Source organism: Gordionus sp. m RMFG-2023, chromosome 2 (assembly GCF_954871325.1).
Source record: "Gordionus sp. m RMFG-2023 chromosome 2, tfGorSpeb1-WG-v2, whole genome shotgun sequence".
NCBI classification, from domain to species: domain Eukaryota; kingdom Metazoa; phylum Nematomorpha; class Gordioida; order Chordodea; family Parachordodidae; genus Gordionus; species Gordionus sp. m RMFG-2023.
This window is the reverse complement of record NC_088776.1, coordinates 23,098,544-23,117,396: the sequence shown is the minus strand read 5'-3', so window position 1 is coordinate 23,117,396 and position 18,853 is coordinate 23,098,544. Positions and strand designations below refer to the sequence as shown.

Below are 18,853 nucleotides of genomic sequence, written 5' to 3'. Positions count from 1 at the left end.
TTAAATATGTTCTTATAAAAAAATATATAACTTTTATGTGGAAAATTAAGCAAAGCTTATAATAGCCCCGAGCAAAGTTTCATTCGTCCCCTGGCAGCGTTCACTCGTTCCCAAAAAATTTCAGAAAAAATAAAATTTCGAAAAAAGTATTGGATATGTATTTTTGCAACTTAAACCTACCTTAAAACTAATACAGCTGAACAAAATAAATGAGATATTTTTTGTTAAAAATGTACTTTTTATTTTATTAAGATTTGACTTTTAGGATTCGCCATAACCTCGGTCTCCCCTACCTCCTTCTAAAATAATCACATTTGGGCCATTTCCAAACATAACGTTTTTTTGAAGCGGGTTTTTAGGCATTACCAGTAATTTTATTTTATTAACGATTAAATGACATCTGAAATTCATATCCAGATTTTTAAAAAAAATATTATATTAAATTAATTCAACAATTTTTTTTATTCTGTTTAGTAATTGGGAAAACATTCTGTTTGGAGATGGACTTGTATATATGAATATTTTTTTGGTGGATTAAAATTACCCGTTTCAATAAGAAAGATTATCCATAAAATTTGAAGGGTTATAAAAAAAGCATTCTCTATTAATACATAATTTATAAAAACAAAAATTTAAGAATTATGTTAAAAAAAAAATTAAGGTCTAGTTAAAGCTTCTCTTTATTTCTGATTATTATTAAAAAAATTATGGGAAAAGGTTAATTCTATGTAATAAATGAAAATACATTGTCAAAATAAGTTAAATAAACCAGACTCGTCCATTATATATATATCATCAGGTCACTGGCGTATCCAGGATTTTGCTAAGGGGGGCGGGCATTATTTGGTTAATTTTTTCCCTATAAATTTTGGTTGGGGTAGACCATTGACTATATTAGATTTTTATAAAATTAATTTTGGGGTTTCACTTTCTTTTTGTTAAAATGCTTTTTTTTTAAAAATTTTTAATTATAGTCATTATTATTTAATATTTATTATTTTTACTAATTTTTCTTTCAAATCCTTTCTTCATTTTTTGGGAAAATGGGAAGGGGGGATAAGGGGGGATTTGATTAGCCTAAAATGATTTTTATGAGAACAGTCAAATTTTCAATGGGGTGGGGGGATTTCCCTTTCCTCCCCATTGGTTACGCGCCTGCATCTGGTAAAACTTGTCATTTAAAATTATTATAATTTCCAAAAAAAGTCAATCATCTTTATATTATCTGGTCCTAGTTAAACTCATAACTATTGTACTTCAAAATATAGTTGGATTTATTTTATTATAAATAAATGCTTAATTAAAAAGGCTAATAAGCACCCTGCCAAAACCTGCCCCATTTCTTCATTTAAATAAAAGTTAACTTCAGAATATTAAATTAGCAAAAATAATTTCTATACATGATAAAACTGAGATTAGTTTGTGATTTAGAATTGATATTTAGCCTGAATAAGTTTTATAAAAAAATTTATTAGTAAAAAATGTTAAAATTTTAAAATTACTTTTGGGATGTTAAAATTTAAAAATTCCGTTAAAAATTTTAAGAATCAATATTAGAATATTTTTATCCTTAGCACCTTAATAAAATACATTATTGAGTTCATCACAAGGTATATTAGTTTTAAAATTATTTTATGAAAATACTTGAAATGGGAACACCATCCCCGGTGTCCTTTACTATACTTTTAAAATCACTGGGCTTTTAACATTATTCACGCAAAATATTTAAACACAAGTCTTATATGGATTCATTAGGTAAGTATTATATGTGGTCAGGTTTTGAGTGCCCATAAAAAATTTATAATATTAACAATTAAGATTCGTAAGTAAAAAAATTAAATATGATCTGATTAATTAATTATAATGTTATACTTTTCAATATATAAATTAAGATCTCATCTAGCTGAAAAATATTTAAACATTGATTCAAATTTAATTTATACATTAATGATTGAGCTACACGCTGGTTTTATTTGTTCAGGTAAACCTAATTCTTAACACCTTAACTGGGGTAAGCTGTTATGAATAAAACGGTTAAAATGTTCCCTCTGATTAAAGCTGAAAATAGATAATTTTGAAATACTGACGTCTACGCCATTTAAAAGATATTTTTGAACAAAAAGAAGCATTAATAGTTTGTGCGTTATATCTAATAAAATTTTTAGAACTCTACTAATCATGATTAAATACTATCCTAGATATCATGAATGTTTATAAAATTTTCTCAATTTCTAAAAGTGGATTTAAACTTTTCTATAAAAATTAAATTGTATATTAATATTTTATAAGTTTAATAAATATATATTAATCTTGTTTTCAAAAAAAATTTCCAAAATTGCAGATTTGTTAAAGTATCTAGGTATAAAATGTGGTATCTGTATCGAAATACACCTTTATAAAAGTGTATGTATATATATTTTCAGAGATATCTCTATCTATTTTAAATACATTTTAATATAAAATATTTTACGTTTTTTTATATTAAAAAAATATAAATATTCGAATTAGAGATCTGCAAATCACGGTCCGACTAGTACCCGGTTTAAACTATTTTTGGACCTGACCGAATCTTTTTTATAATTTCGGTTCGGGCTGAGTCGGGTTTAATATTTTTTTTAAAAATCCGTGCCGGGTCGGGTGGGTCTAATTTTTTAATAAGATATCATTAAATTTTGTGAGACAAATTGATATATTTTAATATTCTTGCAAGAAACAGGGAGCTAATATTTTTATTTGTAGAATATTTTTTTACAATCAAAAAAACTATATTTAAATAAATTCGGGCGACAGGAAAATAATCTTTATTTTTATTTCGGGTAGGGCTTTTCGGGAAAAATAAAAAAAAAAAATCGAGTTGGGTCGAATTTGACTTTTGGTTTTTAGTAATGATATACGAAAGGGTACTTGGTTTTATTAGGACTTAAGTGATTGGGAAATTTTTAAAGCATTTAAAAATGCATCTGAACCAAAATTATTTTGAATGCTTTATAGTTTAATTTTTTTTCAATTGACTCAAACATTCGTTCTATTGTGTTCTGCCCCCCCCTTCCCAAATTTTTATCTTCCCCAACCCCCCCCCTTCCCAAAAGGGCCAGAGTTAGAATCTGACCTGGACTATTTTAAAACTCATTCTTATTTCAAACTTGACATCAGTCTAAAAGATTCAGTGGTCTTGTATGCTCTTATTACTTCGACCTACTATAAGAATCTATTTATTTTATCTTAGGAATAGTGACACATTTTTTAAAAAAACTATTTTACCCTTCATATATAAAATAAAAGCTCTATCAAGCAAGTAATATTATTGATATCATTAAATTTTATTAGTTTGTTTGGACAGACAGTAAATATAAGTCATTTAAAGTTGACGATAGAAAATATAAATAGATAAATCATTCTCGTATTAATAATTAAATTAAATTATTTACTTTACAATATACATGATAAAAATTTGTTTGTTGTTTTTTTTTATTATATTGTAAGTTTTATCTATTTATTTAGGAAATGATTGACACGTGTATTTTATAAAAGTAATTGATATACAATGTTTATTTATAAAGTTTATTTTTTAAATTTATAATTGGCCACAAGCTAAATTTTTCAATATCTACTGTGCATTTTTACAACTTCAAGAATAAGAAACAAGATATAAATATAATAAATTTTAAATATATATTACAAGTATTATGTCTCAATTATCATATCGATATAATGTAATAAAAATAAGCCATCTTTATCAAAAATATGTAATGAATTTCCAATTTTTCTTAAATGTTAAGAAAAAACTATTTCACTCTAGAACAATTGATGAGTTTTTATATAATTCTCGATTATATTTTGCAATAGCTTGAAAATTTTTTCTCCCATAAAATGTATATTTTTTTAACATGAAATTAATTTTACAAAACTGAATTTAACATTACGTACTATTGAACAAAATAACCCATTTTGTAAATATTAATTACATAATATTACAATTTGAAATTATATTAATTTATATACAAAAAATTATTTTAAAAAATAATAACTTGATTTTCTTTAAAATATTATTTGGCCATTTAAAATTTTCCCAAATAGAATTATATAAGGATGATTTTTGTTTATAAAAAAAGACAGGATATATTAATTACTCAGTCATTATACAATAATTTAATGTAATGTTTAATGTATAAAGAAATAAGGTAAATCCTTTATAGTAATTTATAATATACATAAATCAATATTTATTTATTTGATTTATATACAATGTTTTACAAGAATGATGTATGATAGAGATATGAGATGATTGATGAATTAAATGTGGTAATTAAAGGGTTTATTTTATAATAATCATTAATAGAATCATTTTAAAAAAAAATATTATACAAAAAGAAACCTAAAAGAAAAAATATACAATATAAATTAAGTGTAATAACGGAAAAAAAAATATAATAATTAATAATCACATATTCTTTACTTGATATAAATCCGAATTAATAAAAATATATAATATAAATCGTATTTAAAATGTTAGTTTTTTATAATTATAATATTTTGTGTGATAAAACATTTTATTACAAATTATTTTAAATGAGCTTAACTCTTAGAAACAATGAATAAAAACTTGCAAATTAAATAAATATTAATTAAACAAAAATGCACCATAACGTAATAATTAATATACATTGGATAATAATAATTTAAATAATAATACTTATTAATATAATTCTAATGTCGATTGTGTGTTCTAATGGTCAAGAGTTATCATTTGAAACTTCAACACTGAATAGTAAAATAAAAGAACAAACTCGACATTTGGATGAGCAGAATGAAACATATGTCAAGGGATCCCCGAATACATCTAAGTCACTCCACATGAATTCTTTTTATGGATTATCAGACGTTCCTTCATATTACTGGCCTTTGATTCCTCCTGCACATCGATGGCCAAGTAAGGAACTACCAAGTGTCTCTAAAAACCAAGACATTTTTAAACATAACATATATTATCCATTGTCTTATCATCATCATTCGGGGGACATGCCACATTTTCCAATTCAGTATCTATCCAATCACGTACAACCAACCACCAGTTACAATTCATTTCACAATAATCCACCTTTTAAAAATAAAAATTCGCTTCCTTATAATATCACTGATGTAAAAATGCCTATACTTAATAAAAATAAGCACAGACATCATCCAGAATCACCTACATTCCAAATCGTAAAAAAGGTAAATTTTTATTAAACTACAAATATTAGTATAATTTATATGTCGTAACGGGATATAGAACATGGGGATTCGGGATCATATTTCAATTCATTTGGTCATTTTTAAATTTGGAAAATCGGATTTGACATGATGCATATTAGCATGCCTAAAAGAGTCATACTGAATTTCAGACAATTATGTCGTGAACATTTAAACTATACTTAATTTGTATTTTATCCAAAAGTTTACAGCAAAATTATATGAAATTCACCGCATGTTGCTCTATACATGCTGGAATACACTTTCATATTAAATCAGGTTTTCAAATTTATAGCCTTCTGCAAATATGAGATATTCGAAATCCATATTATACCATACTTACTAATTTCGTTTCCCCAATGGGTTTGATTCCCGATGCCAACCTATTACAAATATGAATATTTTTAAATTTTAATTGATTTTATAGTTGTGAAATATTTTATCAATAAACTAGATTGAAATATAATTCATAATACACTGATGGGGGTGGGGATAGTGTAGGGAAATAATTTTTATTGACTTAATCTAATATGTACAAATATTTGCCAAAGAGGGAATAATTTCCTCACACTTCCTCCTTCCTTTGGAAACGCCCATGGTGAGCATTCTATGCACGCTGTAATTAATATCACCCTTGAAGATTACTTAAAATAGAGATTTAGAATCCGTACTAGGATTACGGAGAAGTCGTTATTACAAAATAAAGACTAAGTTACATATAATACATAACGAGAGATGTTATATTCATAAAATTGATATTTATTTTCTATAATTTGCGATGAATGTTTAAGGGATTGTATAATAAAACTAAGCATCATTTCGCAAGCTCGGTTATTATATCTTCTCTTACAATTTATAGTGATTGCTTTTTAAAATTTATATTTTGTTATATTTAATCACTGACTCGCTTTCATTTTTCATCACTTCAAAAACCTGCAGGCCCGGCCCTAAGCTCTGCCCGGGTACACGGGCCGGGCTGCATTTTAATTTTTTAAATACCCGGGCCGGGGTATATTTTGAAACCAAATATTGTAATCGCCATTGTTAGCTATAAAAATAAAAATGAATAAAATGTATTATCCGAGCCGGGCCTGAAAATATAAAACCCGGGCCTTACCGGGCCGTGCAAATGGTACCTCTGCAGATCTCTTAAATCTAAAATATTTTATACAAAGCTAGAAAAGATTCTTCGATTTTTAAAAATTGGAGATCTAAATCTTATCAATATTAACGATTTATTATAAGTTCTTCTTCCTTTTTTTTATTCCGAGCTATGTAATTTATTAATTTTTATGTTTATAATAAAGTTAGAGCATTACCACATAAATTGGTATGACGATGAAATAATGTTATAATTGGATTTTATTCTATGTTGAATTTATTTTTCTAACCTATAATATATATAAGCCATTATAAAAATTTTAAAGTAAAACATTACATATAATTTTTTTACAATGAAATAGATACCTCTATATTATACTGTAAAAAAATACTTCTATAAACTATCTTGGAGGCCTGGGGGCAGATTATGTTATTGGATTGAAGTTTGCCATACTATATTAAATTATCTAAACTATATAAAATGGTATTGCTATTCAATTTATCTAATAACGTTTGAAAATCTTTCTAAATACCCAATAGTTATTTTAAAAAAATAATTCAATAAAAAAATGTCGAATTATATCTTTTCCAGAATTGCAAAACCTCGGGAAAAATTCTAACTCGCGAAAATTATATGGATGTTGAAGTTAGCATAATGTATAAAGAATTTAAATTTATTAGTCCTTCTATAATAAAAGACGATAAAGAAATCGATATTTTGCGACATATTTGTTCATAAAGACTGGTATCCTATCTATATTTAAATATATTGCACTAAAAATGGATAGTGTTTACAATATCAAATATAGTATATTAACTGCCGCATAGTTTTTCATCTTAAGTTAACAAAATCTATCTTTATTCAGCAATGACACAAGAGAGATTGATTTACTTAAATTATTAGTATTAAAAAAAATAGTGTGATTATGCAAATGAAATTGCTTAAAAAAAATTAAATTTTGTTAAGATCAATTGATTTAAGAAATACAATTTTACTTTAAAATATAAATAACAAATTAGGGTTCAAATTAAAGAGAATATTAAATTATTCCTATAAAATAATTTTATGAGATGTGCCATAAAGTGTTACTTCTAATGATAAATAATGTAGAATTGGCACTGCCATTGAGCACATCATGGAACTTGCAATTTTAATGTGGCTTATCTTTTAAATTTTTAGAAATGATTTATATAGGGCTCAAACAAATGGAATATATCCTCCTAGGTACTGCTCAAAGGATCTCTAATATTTTTTAAGAATATTTAATATCTGAAGGTTAACAACTTTATTGCTAATTTTCCAATAATTAAATCACAATGTTCACTCGATTATTTTTTAAATTTTATTCTTATTTTCCATATATAAAACATAGCAAATGTTGATGTTATGTACCATTATTCAAAAAATATATAATATCCATTTAAAAATATTCATATTTTTATTTTTATATGAAAAAATTGAATATGAAAGAAACCGCGAATCAAATAATAATCAAACAAAACGAAAAAGTTCAAGCCTTTTGTTTATGCGTGTTAATTTGAACATTTTTTTAAAAAAAATTACAAAAAGAATTTATTGGAGGGCTCGTTCACTTCTTACTCCAACAAAAAATATGATTTCACATTTCCAATTCTTTAATAAAATATAAAATACAAACAATCATATGAGCATAAATAACACAATACAGAAAATAACTATATACATTATAAGATATAAAGATAGGCACATCACACCGCAAAATAATCTCGTTTCTTTTCATCTTCTTTTACATATTAAACAATATTCGGCTTTTTTTTGTATATATTATTTGTTAAAATTTGTTTTTTTTGCATGTATTCGGAATTAAATTTAGATTTTTTTTTATATCTTAAACATTTCATGTATATTGAATGAATATTCGAGTAAGCATATTAATTTTATTTTCTTTATGATTATTATTTTTTGTATATAATTTCTGTATATTATAAGTTTATCTTTTAATTATTAAAAATTTTTTGTGTCTTGGATCATATACTTCCACTAAACCAAAAGTAAGCAGAGTTAATAATGGGTAACTGTAGTGACTTTCTTCTATATTAGAAAGTGTTGCTAAACGAAATCGCGCCACTTGAGATAATTTCGAGCCTACTCCAAAACAACCTAGCCGATATTTTATCCGAAAAACATTGGCTAGGATCTCGAGGCTTAAGCTGAAAAACCAACCTTGAGGATGAAAAACAGCTTGTGTTGGTTTGGAGGATGAGTCGAATTAGCAACATTATTTATAGATTAAATGAGGGGGGGGGATAATATATAGTATGCGGAAAATTTGTTATATACTTAACCTTTGACGTAATATGCAGTCATTCCTTGCTTGAACAAGATTGAATGAATGCATGAAGCAATGAAGCAGAAAAAGAATGTTAAGCATAATTATAAATCCTTGAAATAAAATTTGTTTAGTTATATTTTCCATGTAAAAACAGATGATATAATTTTTACATGACGAGGAAAAAACCTTACTTTCCTTTGTATTTTTTCAAATTAATTAATTAGTCTCTCTTTCTTTCTCTCTCCTAAAAGCATTTTATGTATAAAGAGCATAAAATGACATTTTTTTTGAAAAAATATTCAGTTCTCTGCCAAATTTTGTTTTTTCAATTAATTTAATTTTTTTAAATATAAATGTAACAATCGGACTGTATACAATACAATATACAGAAACAGAATAGGGTATAATAGATAAGCAAGATGAGAGGATATTTATTTAATTGAGAGTGAGACTATATATTTTAGTTCATTTTTTTAACACCGAAAAACATAATTTTATTTTTAAATATTAAAAAAAATGTTTTTTGGCTTTTCAAAAAAAAATATGCTTTGATCTTATATTAATAAACATAATTTGCCGCCATTATAAATATTATATTTTAAGAAAATATATGAACTGCTTTATAATTATTCGTAATAAAACAAAATTAATAACAAAAAAAGATTTCGATTATTAATACATATGAATAAGTGTAATAATAAATTTGTTTTTAAACAAATTAATGGTTAGGCCAAAATTTGTTTATCTTTATACATAAGTAAAAAAAAATAGTTATTGTTATATAAAAAAGCTTAACTTGGGAAAAGCGACTTGTTTGATCCAAATATCTATAATATATTAAACCAAAGGTGGAATAAAGCATAGTATATAATATTTAGCTAGGAAGATATAATAAAGAGATAATTTATTTTTTAAATGTTATTATTATGCATAAAATTAACAATTATATTTTATAAAATGATTACTTATTCCTAGAATATCAAGCTTGATAGTTCGGATTACATAGAGAAATTGGAAGAAAGTTATAATTTTAATGACCCCGCTGAAGAAAATTCAACTAATACATTTTTAGGGTAAATATATGCTTTAATAAGACAATATAATTACATAGTCTGCTTTTTTCCCCATAAATTAGGATGATTATGCCAATGATGCATCAGAGGGACCGAGAATTCTCTAGAAATGACTCTCTCAAACCGAAACTCGAAGCTAAAAATGCCGATAATTTGGAATACGAAGAAGGCGAGGACAAAGAGGGAGCTACGGCCGCTCAAGTGCAACCTAGAAGGAAAAATGCAACTCGAGAAACGACTAGCGCGCTGAAAGCCTGGTTAATCGACCACCGTAAAAATCCTTATCCTACCAAAGGTGAAAAAATAATGCTGGCCATTATCACCAAAATGACCCTGACTCAAGTATCCACTTGGTTCGCCAACGCCAGGCGCAGGCTGAAGAAGGAAAGTAAGGCTGTCCTAGTTTTTTGCGATAATGGCAAAATTATAAATGATTCTACCCCAAATTCTGGAAATTCTTCTCCATTCAAATCGCTTCTCGATGAGAATGAAGGCGAACTTGACCAAGATGACGCCTCTTCTGACCAAAATAGGGAGGAGGATAATTATAATCAGGAAGATATCTGGCAACAATATAAAGATCTAGCTCTCAAATATTCTAACAGTTTTCAAAGTATTACCACAACCACTATCACGCAAAAGTATGACTCTTCTAACACAAAAACTGATAATCAGTCTTCCCCAATCACAGTGCATTGTGATATCTCCTCCGATATCAATCGTCGGCAAATTTTTGATGAAAAAGTTTCAAAAAATATTGATAAATGGAACCCTAAAATAATTAATGAATCTCAATTTTTAAGAGATACTTCAATGTTGCAAAGACCATTCTTTCCTATGAGACATTTAATGCCTCCAACATCACTTAGCTATTGCTATTATCCGCCTTTCTATCCACCATATTATTTTCCGTGCTATGACGGCTTTGCTTTACCTCTCAATGCTAAAGATTCCTTTACTCAAGCTACGATCTTGGATAAATCCAATGTAGACCTAACATCGTCATTTCCGCATATCCTGCACAAACACCACAGTTTTTATAAAGAACAAACTAAATACACATCTAAGGAAAATGACACACACAGTCTAAATGATTATAAAAATAATATGAATGAACAAATTATTAAACCAAACGCAAGCTTTGGTGAGTTAACCTTCCAAAATGAAATTAACGATAAAGATACCATTTCCAAAAATATAACAACATATGCGAATTCCAGTAATAAGAGAACACCCAAAAGAAGTTTTGACGACCACAATAGCAATAGTGAAAATTGCACTAAGAAACTTAAAGGTGACACCAACCTACCACACAAAATAATGCCCTTATTCCAGAATTCTGGTAAATATGTATATAATTTATTGTGCATATAAGTATATTGAGAATATATGAAATAAAAACATAATAAAATTTAACACTAAGAACGGGGGAAAAACAACGGAGAAAAGATTTTTATAAAAATGTAAATATCATTTTAAAGAAATTTAAATAATTTTTATTTAATAAAACAATTTAACAAAATGAGCAAATTATTTAATGAATGCGTTGATAAAAAATGTGATAAAATATTGGTAGATTTATTTAGATGATTGTATATAATCAAAAATCATAAATTAAATGTTGACAAATTATATTTTTTTCCCATGAGAACATGTCTCATTAAGAAATGAAATCCATGGGAATTCGGAATCTCTCAATTTTATATTAATCACTTAAGACGCTTATTAAATCTGATTATACCGGAAATGTATTACTACAGGTGTAGAATACTTACCCTATATTCCAGATAATTTCCGACATAAACTTTTGTACAATTTTTTATATATATGAATAATCTATATAAAAACGGATATAAATTAACAGTATTTCAACAGTTTGGGGACAAATTATCTGTAATTCGCAGAGTGAGTACTCTATAAAAGTTATAATACATTTCCGGCCAAATCAGATTTTTCAGATTTAAAAATCGCTTGCAGTAAATGACTTAAGAAAGAAAGAAAGAATTTCATTCTATTGAGAGATTCAGAATCCCAAAGAATTATATATCCCAATATGACATATATATATAATATCATATATCGTCCCTTGATTATTGGAGAGTTCTACCTACATTTTTACTATAAATGAGAAATTATAAATTTGTAGATTTAAATCATTTTGCAGTAACAGAATTGACAGAAACGAAAAATATGAGGTTTGTTATTATAAGAAATTCTTAATAAATGGGAAAAATTAAAAAAAGAAAGAAATGCAAACAAAGCATAACAAGCCAAGTGCAAACCAAAAATATGAGTGTTCTTATTTGCATGTTTTTTTAAATTTTGATAATTTTTTATATAAAAACACTAACAACTTTATTATATTAGGGGAGCGTGTATCCAATCCAGTTTATTTCAAATAAATAAATCTAAGGTTTGAAATATGATTCTTTCTAATAGATAATTATGGATTATACCTTTCGACAAAAATATTTGGCTTATGTGTCAACTCATTAAAATTTTATATTGAAAATTATGTTTTTATCGCTTAAAATGCAAAAAATTTATGTTCGATTGAGTTTAATCTGGAGTTTTACTAATAAGATTCATTAAGTAATAAATAATATATAAAATGAAGCTTAAACCATTCTCTATAACCTGTGAAGTGAAAGTTTTATATCATAATAATGTTAACAAATTGAGCTTTTGTGTTTTGCCACACTTTTTTTAATAAAAGAAACGTAACGCATCTCTTGTTTTTGAAGCTGCCTTTTTATCATCGTCGATTCAAAATTTTAACAGTTCTACAAAAGAATTCGATTTTGTAAATAAATTATATTATCGTCTGCCTTTTTATTATTTCTAAATATTCCATAAAGATAAATAATTTAATTTTATATAATATTTCTAAATAAAGAATAAAAAAGTAGAAAAATGAAACCAATTTGGGTTTTTCGAAATAAATGCAAATGTAAAGTAAAGCGTTAGCTTGAACAATTTGCATGATACCATCTAAAATGCATTATTTACGTTTGAAACGGTCAGTTTGAGCGTAATATAAGAGAATCTATAAATAAAGGTTTTAGTATCAATAGAACCTATTATAAATTTGAAAGCATAAATTCTTCGCTAGACAAAAAAAAAGTTAGAACGTGATTTTGTGTTACAAAAAACATTATTTTTTAATATTTTTTATTGATTAATCAATCGAATAAATGAACATAGGCAGGGTAACATGATTTAACTATATAAATTTGAAGAAATTTGTGGATAAAATAATATAATAGATGAGATGTTAGAGGGCGGCAAGCCAACCCCTATGGCCTCATATATTCGGTCTCCTATAAAAAAAATTTGTTATTCTAAAATTAATAATATAAAAAATTTCGCAGGATGGCTTATTGATAAAATATTTATTGTAATTTCTGATTTGTTCAAATTGTATTTGTAAGACCCAGTGGTATGGGTAAAAGGTTAAGTAATTCATCTTGGTATCGATGCATATCTAACCATACTATCATAAGACTCTATAATATTTATATTAATAATTCATTTATCCTTAATATAAATATTATTATCATTTCATTTATACATATCTAGAAAATTCGAAATCAGATTCTTCAATTGAACTTAATAATTCGTTCCTGGATAATTCGAAGGGAGAAAAAAATTTCAAAAACGAAAACATCAACATTTTAAGCACGAAAAAAAATAAAATTTGGTCAATGGCTGAAATAATTGAATCCGATGATAAATCCTAATAAAATAAAAATGGTGCCACCTTTCGATTTGTATAAACATATCATATAATAACTATAATATTTATATATGTTTCATAAATGATAAATTATTATAACATTCCTGTCTATAAATTTATCTGGCTTAGTATATATATATACACACAATAATATTATAAATTCAAGTATGATATCACCTATCCTACTTTGTATAGAAATTTTTTTAAGACTGAGATTTCTAATGTATTAAAATGTGATAACATTTTCTATAGCCTTATTTATTTGTTTTAATAATCATGCGCAGTAATTATATTATAATCTTCGCCTAAATCAATTCTCAAGGGATTATCGAAATTAAAATAATAACCTATGTACAACATTGTAAGATTTGGAGCATCCTGATTTATGTATAGTTTTCATATAAATTAAAAATAAAGCTTATGGCCAAATTGTTTGGAATTCATAGACTATATCAAGAGTGCTCATATACTTTCTTTCTAAGAGGGAACATATATTTTTTACATTTTTACTAGAGCATATATAAAAAAGAGATTGCTGATATTATTTTATTGTGCTTTGTTAATTATTACAAGTTAAGCCGTTTAGCCGAAAGTCTTAGTTATTTTTATTTTGACATAAATCAAACAAAATCTATGCTTCTTCTATTAAGTTATAGTCATTTGGAATCTAAAATTATTATTAATACTAAATTTTTATAATCATAATTTTAATCTGTTAATTAGATTTAGAAAGAAATGATTTAACTTTTTGAAGAGAGGGATATGCCGTTTTGCCGAGTAGTATGAGTGCCTATGGTATAGACACCAGAGGTTTTAATGGGTGGTTTTTAACCTGCACACATTTTGGGCGAGTATGGGCTCGTAGTTTAAAGGTTTTAAACATTGGCTTGTGATGAAAAATATTTATAAACAATGATCAAGCAAACGGGGGGATGGGAGTAAATCTGAAATATTTGGGCGAAATGAACATAAAGAGCTTATATTTTTTTTAAAGTTAGTTTTTTATTTCATAATATTTCATATTCTAGAGGTTTAACTAAAATTATATTAAAATCAAATGAATAAAGAGCCAAACCAACCAATCAAATAATTTTTAAACAATCTGGACAGGCGGGATTCGTGTTTAAAAACTCTCCATTGCATAACTCTAATATACACTCTTACACACATGCTATAATAAATATGGCAAAATCAATTTTTTATTTTTAAATTCCTGGTAGATTATTTAAAATTGGGAGATTCTGAATCCTCACTATGTTGTTATTCCCACATATTATACTATAATTAATTTTTTTTAAAAATTATTATTTCTTTTATTAAAGATAATTAATATTTTATAAGTTCAAAATATTAAAGTATAAGGAAGGTATTTATTTTCAATTTTCTTCGATTGGTCGCTCTTTTAAGCCTTTATATGCCCATAATAAAATTTGATCATAAATTTTTTAAAATCATTTTGACGAAATTGAAATATAGAAAGAAAGAAAAAAAGAAAAAACATTGATTAGTTTTTTTTCCTATTGTAAAAAAAGGATTACTTTTACATTATATTTGTTGGTATAAATTTGATCCTATTTTACATATTTTAAAAATGCCACATGATTATCAAATTAGTTTTAATTGTCGTTCTATAAATCATACGTACGCTCATTTCCGATTTATAATAATTGATGAGTTTATCGATATATAATTCTTAAAAAAAAATATGGTTTAAATTAATGGCAATAAATGTATCTAACTTAGCAAACCCTAATTTTTTATTTATTTATATGTTAAATAAAATGAAGCGTTTTATAATCATATGCATGATCACGATGTTGTATGATGTCTTGATTTGCCTTGTATTTTATTTTCTTTTATATATAAAATGATATATTAAGCGATCTACTATAAACGATAGATACATTGACTGACTCTTTTATGCGAATCTGATTGTCACCTTTTATAACTGGAAATGTGGCATGAAGATAATATATAATCTACCATTCTAAAGGATAAACATGATTTATTCAATATACAATTATAATTTAGGAAATAAATAATATTTTTTAAGCATCATTTTGGTTATTTGTACAATGAACGTGATACACATGCTATGCAAATTCACCAAGATATAAGTATATTAATAGAGACCAATATTTGTCGATAAAACATTAACCCATGATATAATTATAAATTATGTACTTTAATATAAAAAGCAGCAATTAATTATTATATTTTGAAACGTATATTTTTAAAAATTTGAAAATTGTATTTTATAAAGCAAATTAATTAAACAAATTATTTCTTAGCGCCAATCCTTAATAAGAACGAAATGGCTTAAATATTTGAACAAAGGCGGATGGGCAAAAATATTTTAGTTAAAGGGTTGGGGCATGTGATTTAAGGTATTTTATGGACCAATTTTCATCTTCTGCTAAAATGATAAATTTTTAAATAGTTGCCATGATTTAAGAAAATAGAAAACGAAATGACTAAACCACACAACGAAGAGATTTGAAAATAAAAAAATCATATTCCTTCTTTCAATTGGTTTCTTTGTTTTCCGTTAGCAAGCATAACAAGGTATTCCATTTTAAACATTTAATACCTTTTTTATTAAAAAAATTTATTTATATTTTTTAAAAAAGAGTAAAAAATGCTTTATTTCTAAAGTAATGAAAAACAAAATTAACGTTACACAAGCAAATATAACGGTTACAGAAGCTCTTCGTTACTAAAATGCAAAAATTACAAGAGCGTTATCTTAATATAACGCTTACAATAGCATAACACAATTTAACTTGTTGGGACTAGTGTTGTTAAAAAGCCCGATTCGGGTCGATTTTTGAAATCGGCCGGATAAAGATCATAACCAAAATAATATTATGCAAGCCTGAAAATTTAACTCATATAGGGGAAATGTGTTATAAATGGCCATGTGTGAAGACTGGCCACCACCCTTTAGTCTTTTATCTATTGGACCAATTTCACTCAAAACTGATCAAAATGTGTATATTTATGAGATGTACCATATCTAAGTTCATTTATTGAATAGAGCAATTCAATAAAAAAATATTTTAAATAAACTGTTTTTAGAACCTCTTTCTGGAAAAATCACCTACACATTTTTTAGTTTGGTTAAAAAATTACTAATTTAGATTACTAATATTTTATATAAATAATATCCTTATGCATTTAGCATTATTCACACAAAAAATTAGACTAAAAGCTTTATTTAATAGATATATAAAGGCGCTTAATAATAATAAAGAGGTGAGTATTGTTTGACCATGTATTGATTGGCCACAATTCGCACATTCACATATTCATATTAAAATGAAAATGAAAAGCTCGTCGAAAACAACATTTGCTGAAATTTCAAATGATACAAGCTTTAGAATGCTTAGCAAAAAGAAAATTAAGATATTAATTTATAATATTATCATTAAATAGATGGTGATAAATTGAAATTTTAATACTAATTAAATTAGTGTATAATTAAATTTTTATATAACTAAAAATTGTAGAAATATTATCATAGGTCTTTTACAACTATTTCATATTGATTATTTCATATTTATAATAAAATTCTTAAATAATATATTATGGCCAGCTAACACCAAGGATGTGAACCCGAATCCTGACCTTGAACCCTTGTATTTTGGCTGAACCCGGACCTTTTTTAAAAGTGGAGGGTCCAAGGGTTCTAGGTATAAAATATTTTTAAAAATAAAAATATTTTTTTTAAAAATAATATAAATTTTATTAACTTTTTTTGTGGAATCATTTATTTTTTCTTCGCGTTATTCTTACAATTTTCTCCCTGGACTTCCATTATAAATAGAGATTGATATCATAAATTATTTTCCAGTGTAATAATATTTTATTATGTAAATTTTAGTGTTGTTAAAGTTACTTTTGAAACATAACTAGTTACTACTAGTTACATCGTTAAAAATATAATTAGATACAGTTACTAGTTACATTTTTATAAATGTAAATAGTTATTAGTTACAGTTATATTATAAGTTACTTTCTGGTTCTTATAAATTTTAAAATGTTCTATTAATTCTAAAAATGGGTTTCAGGTTATGTATTAAGAATTATTAATTATTTCACTCTAATATTTACAAATATGATATTTATATATACAGTTGTTCCAAATATTTATTTTAAACTTATTGCAAATATATATTTTTTAATGTTAATTCAAATAGAACTGTATAATATTGGAATATTTTTAGTCAAGAAATTGTGATAATAAGAATAATAAGGGAAGGGTATTAGATAATTTATTTTTTATTTAATTATATATGCATGCAACATCAACTTGAGGGCAAAAAATATCGAAAATATTGTGCTAAATTTGTAAGGAAATATAATATTAAAAAATAGGTTTATTACTTGAATTTGGTTGCAAAATTATAAAATCCAGCAATGTAACAATTTAAGAAAAGAAAATTTATTTGGGCATATCCTTTGCGAACACAATCTGACATTTAAACAAAATTTTTAATTTAATTTAAAATCAATTTAGCACAAAGCTAGTCCCTTGGAACCAAGGTTTACCACAAGCTTGGGATTAAACATGTGTAGATCGTTTTGCCAGATCTTTCAATGTTAACTCCATCACTAAAGCTGAAAATACTAAAAATAAATATAGCCACCTTAATAATCTTTTGTTTGTTCGGGTAGTCTCAGGCACCTGTGGATCATTTGGACCCCAAGCCCTAAAATTATTCAAAATAATAGGGCAAAGGTTACGTTTAATCACAAGTGATTCAAAAGAAGGCTTCTACCTACGACAAAGAATATCAATAAATTTGTTGATCCAACTGTATATCTATACATGGGTAATTAAGCCCCGCCGACCAAACTTAAAATATATTATTTTATTTTTTTTATTTCTCTTCTTTTAATTATATATTTTTATAAAGTTATAGTATATTAATTATAATTTAATATTCTTTTAATAAATGATCAATTCACATATTAAAAATAAAATTAATTTTTTGAATAAATTATTTAAATATATACATACATATTTTTAGAAGTAACCAGTTACTTTTGGCAGTTACATTTCAAAAAATATAACTAGTTACAGTTACTAGTTACAATTTTTAAAATATAACTAGTTACAGTTATTTTTTAGCAAAAAAGGTAACTAGTTACTTTAACAACACTAGTTAATTTATTAATAGGAATACGTTGATTATTTTGAAAGTAAATTATTTTGTAGTACAAGTAATAATATTTTAATTTAAATGATAATGCACAACACGTTGGTCCTCAATTTGTATTATGCTAGAACGATTATTAAGTTTGAAAGATTTCTGTAATGATTTTATTATAAGAGCATGTTAAGTCATTTTGTCGGAAGATGATTGGTGCCAAATAAAGTACCTTACTAGTGTATT

At 25.6% G+C, this 18,853-nt stretch overlaps 1 protein-coding gene across 2 annotated transcripts; it reads left to right on the top strand.

The window, feature by feature from the left end:
• Positions 1-4,614: 4,614 nt before the first annotated feature.
• LOC135923516 (iroquois-class homeodomain protein irx-1-like) lies at positions 4,615-13,577 on the top strand. Of its 2 annotated transcripts, none has more exons than XM_065458314.1 (4): positions 4,615-5,214; positions 9,621-9,718; positions 9,781-11,060; positions 13,298-13,577. In XM_065458314.1, the coding sequence occupies exons 1-4, from the start codon at positions 4,711-4,713 to the stop codon at positions 13,456-13,458; spliced, it is 2,043 nt and encodes a 680-aa protein (XP_065314386.1). In that variant the 5' UTR covers positions 4,615-4,710; the 3' UTR covers positions 13,459-13,577. The 2 variants fall into 2 exon arrangements, with proteins under 2 accessions (XP_065314386.1, XP_065314387.1); XM_065458315.1 differs by lacking the exon at positions 4,615-5,214 and adding an exon at positions 8,209-8,235 and having other exon boundaries at positions 13,298-13,576.
• The last annotated feature ends 5,276 nt before the right edge of the window (positions 13,578-18,853 follow it).

Bases quoted from the DNA above. Each gene is read 5' to 3' on its own strand.
- LOC135923516 (XM_065458314.1), top strand. From the start codon at position 4,711: ATGTCGATTGTGTGTTCTAATGGTCAAGAGTTATCATTTGAAACTTCA. The intron at 5,215-9,620 runs GTAAATTTTTAT...ACTTATTCCTAG, and splicing joins CATTCCAAATCGTAAAAAAG to AATATCAAGCTTGATAGTTC. The intron at 11,061-13,297 runs GTAAATATGTAT...ATACATATCTAG, and splicing joins GCCCTTATTCCAGAATTCTG to AAAATTCGAAATCAGATTCT.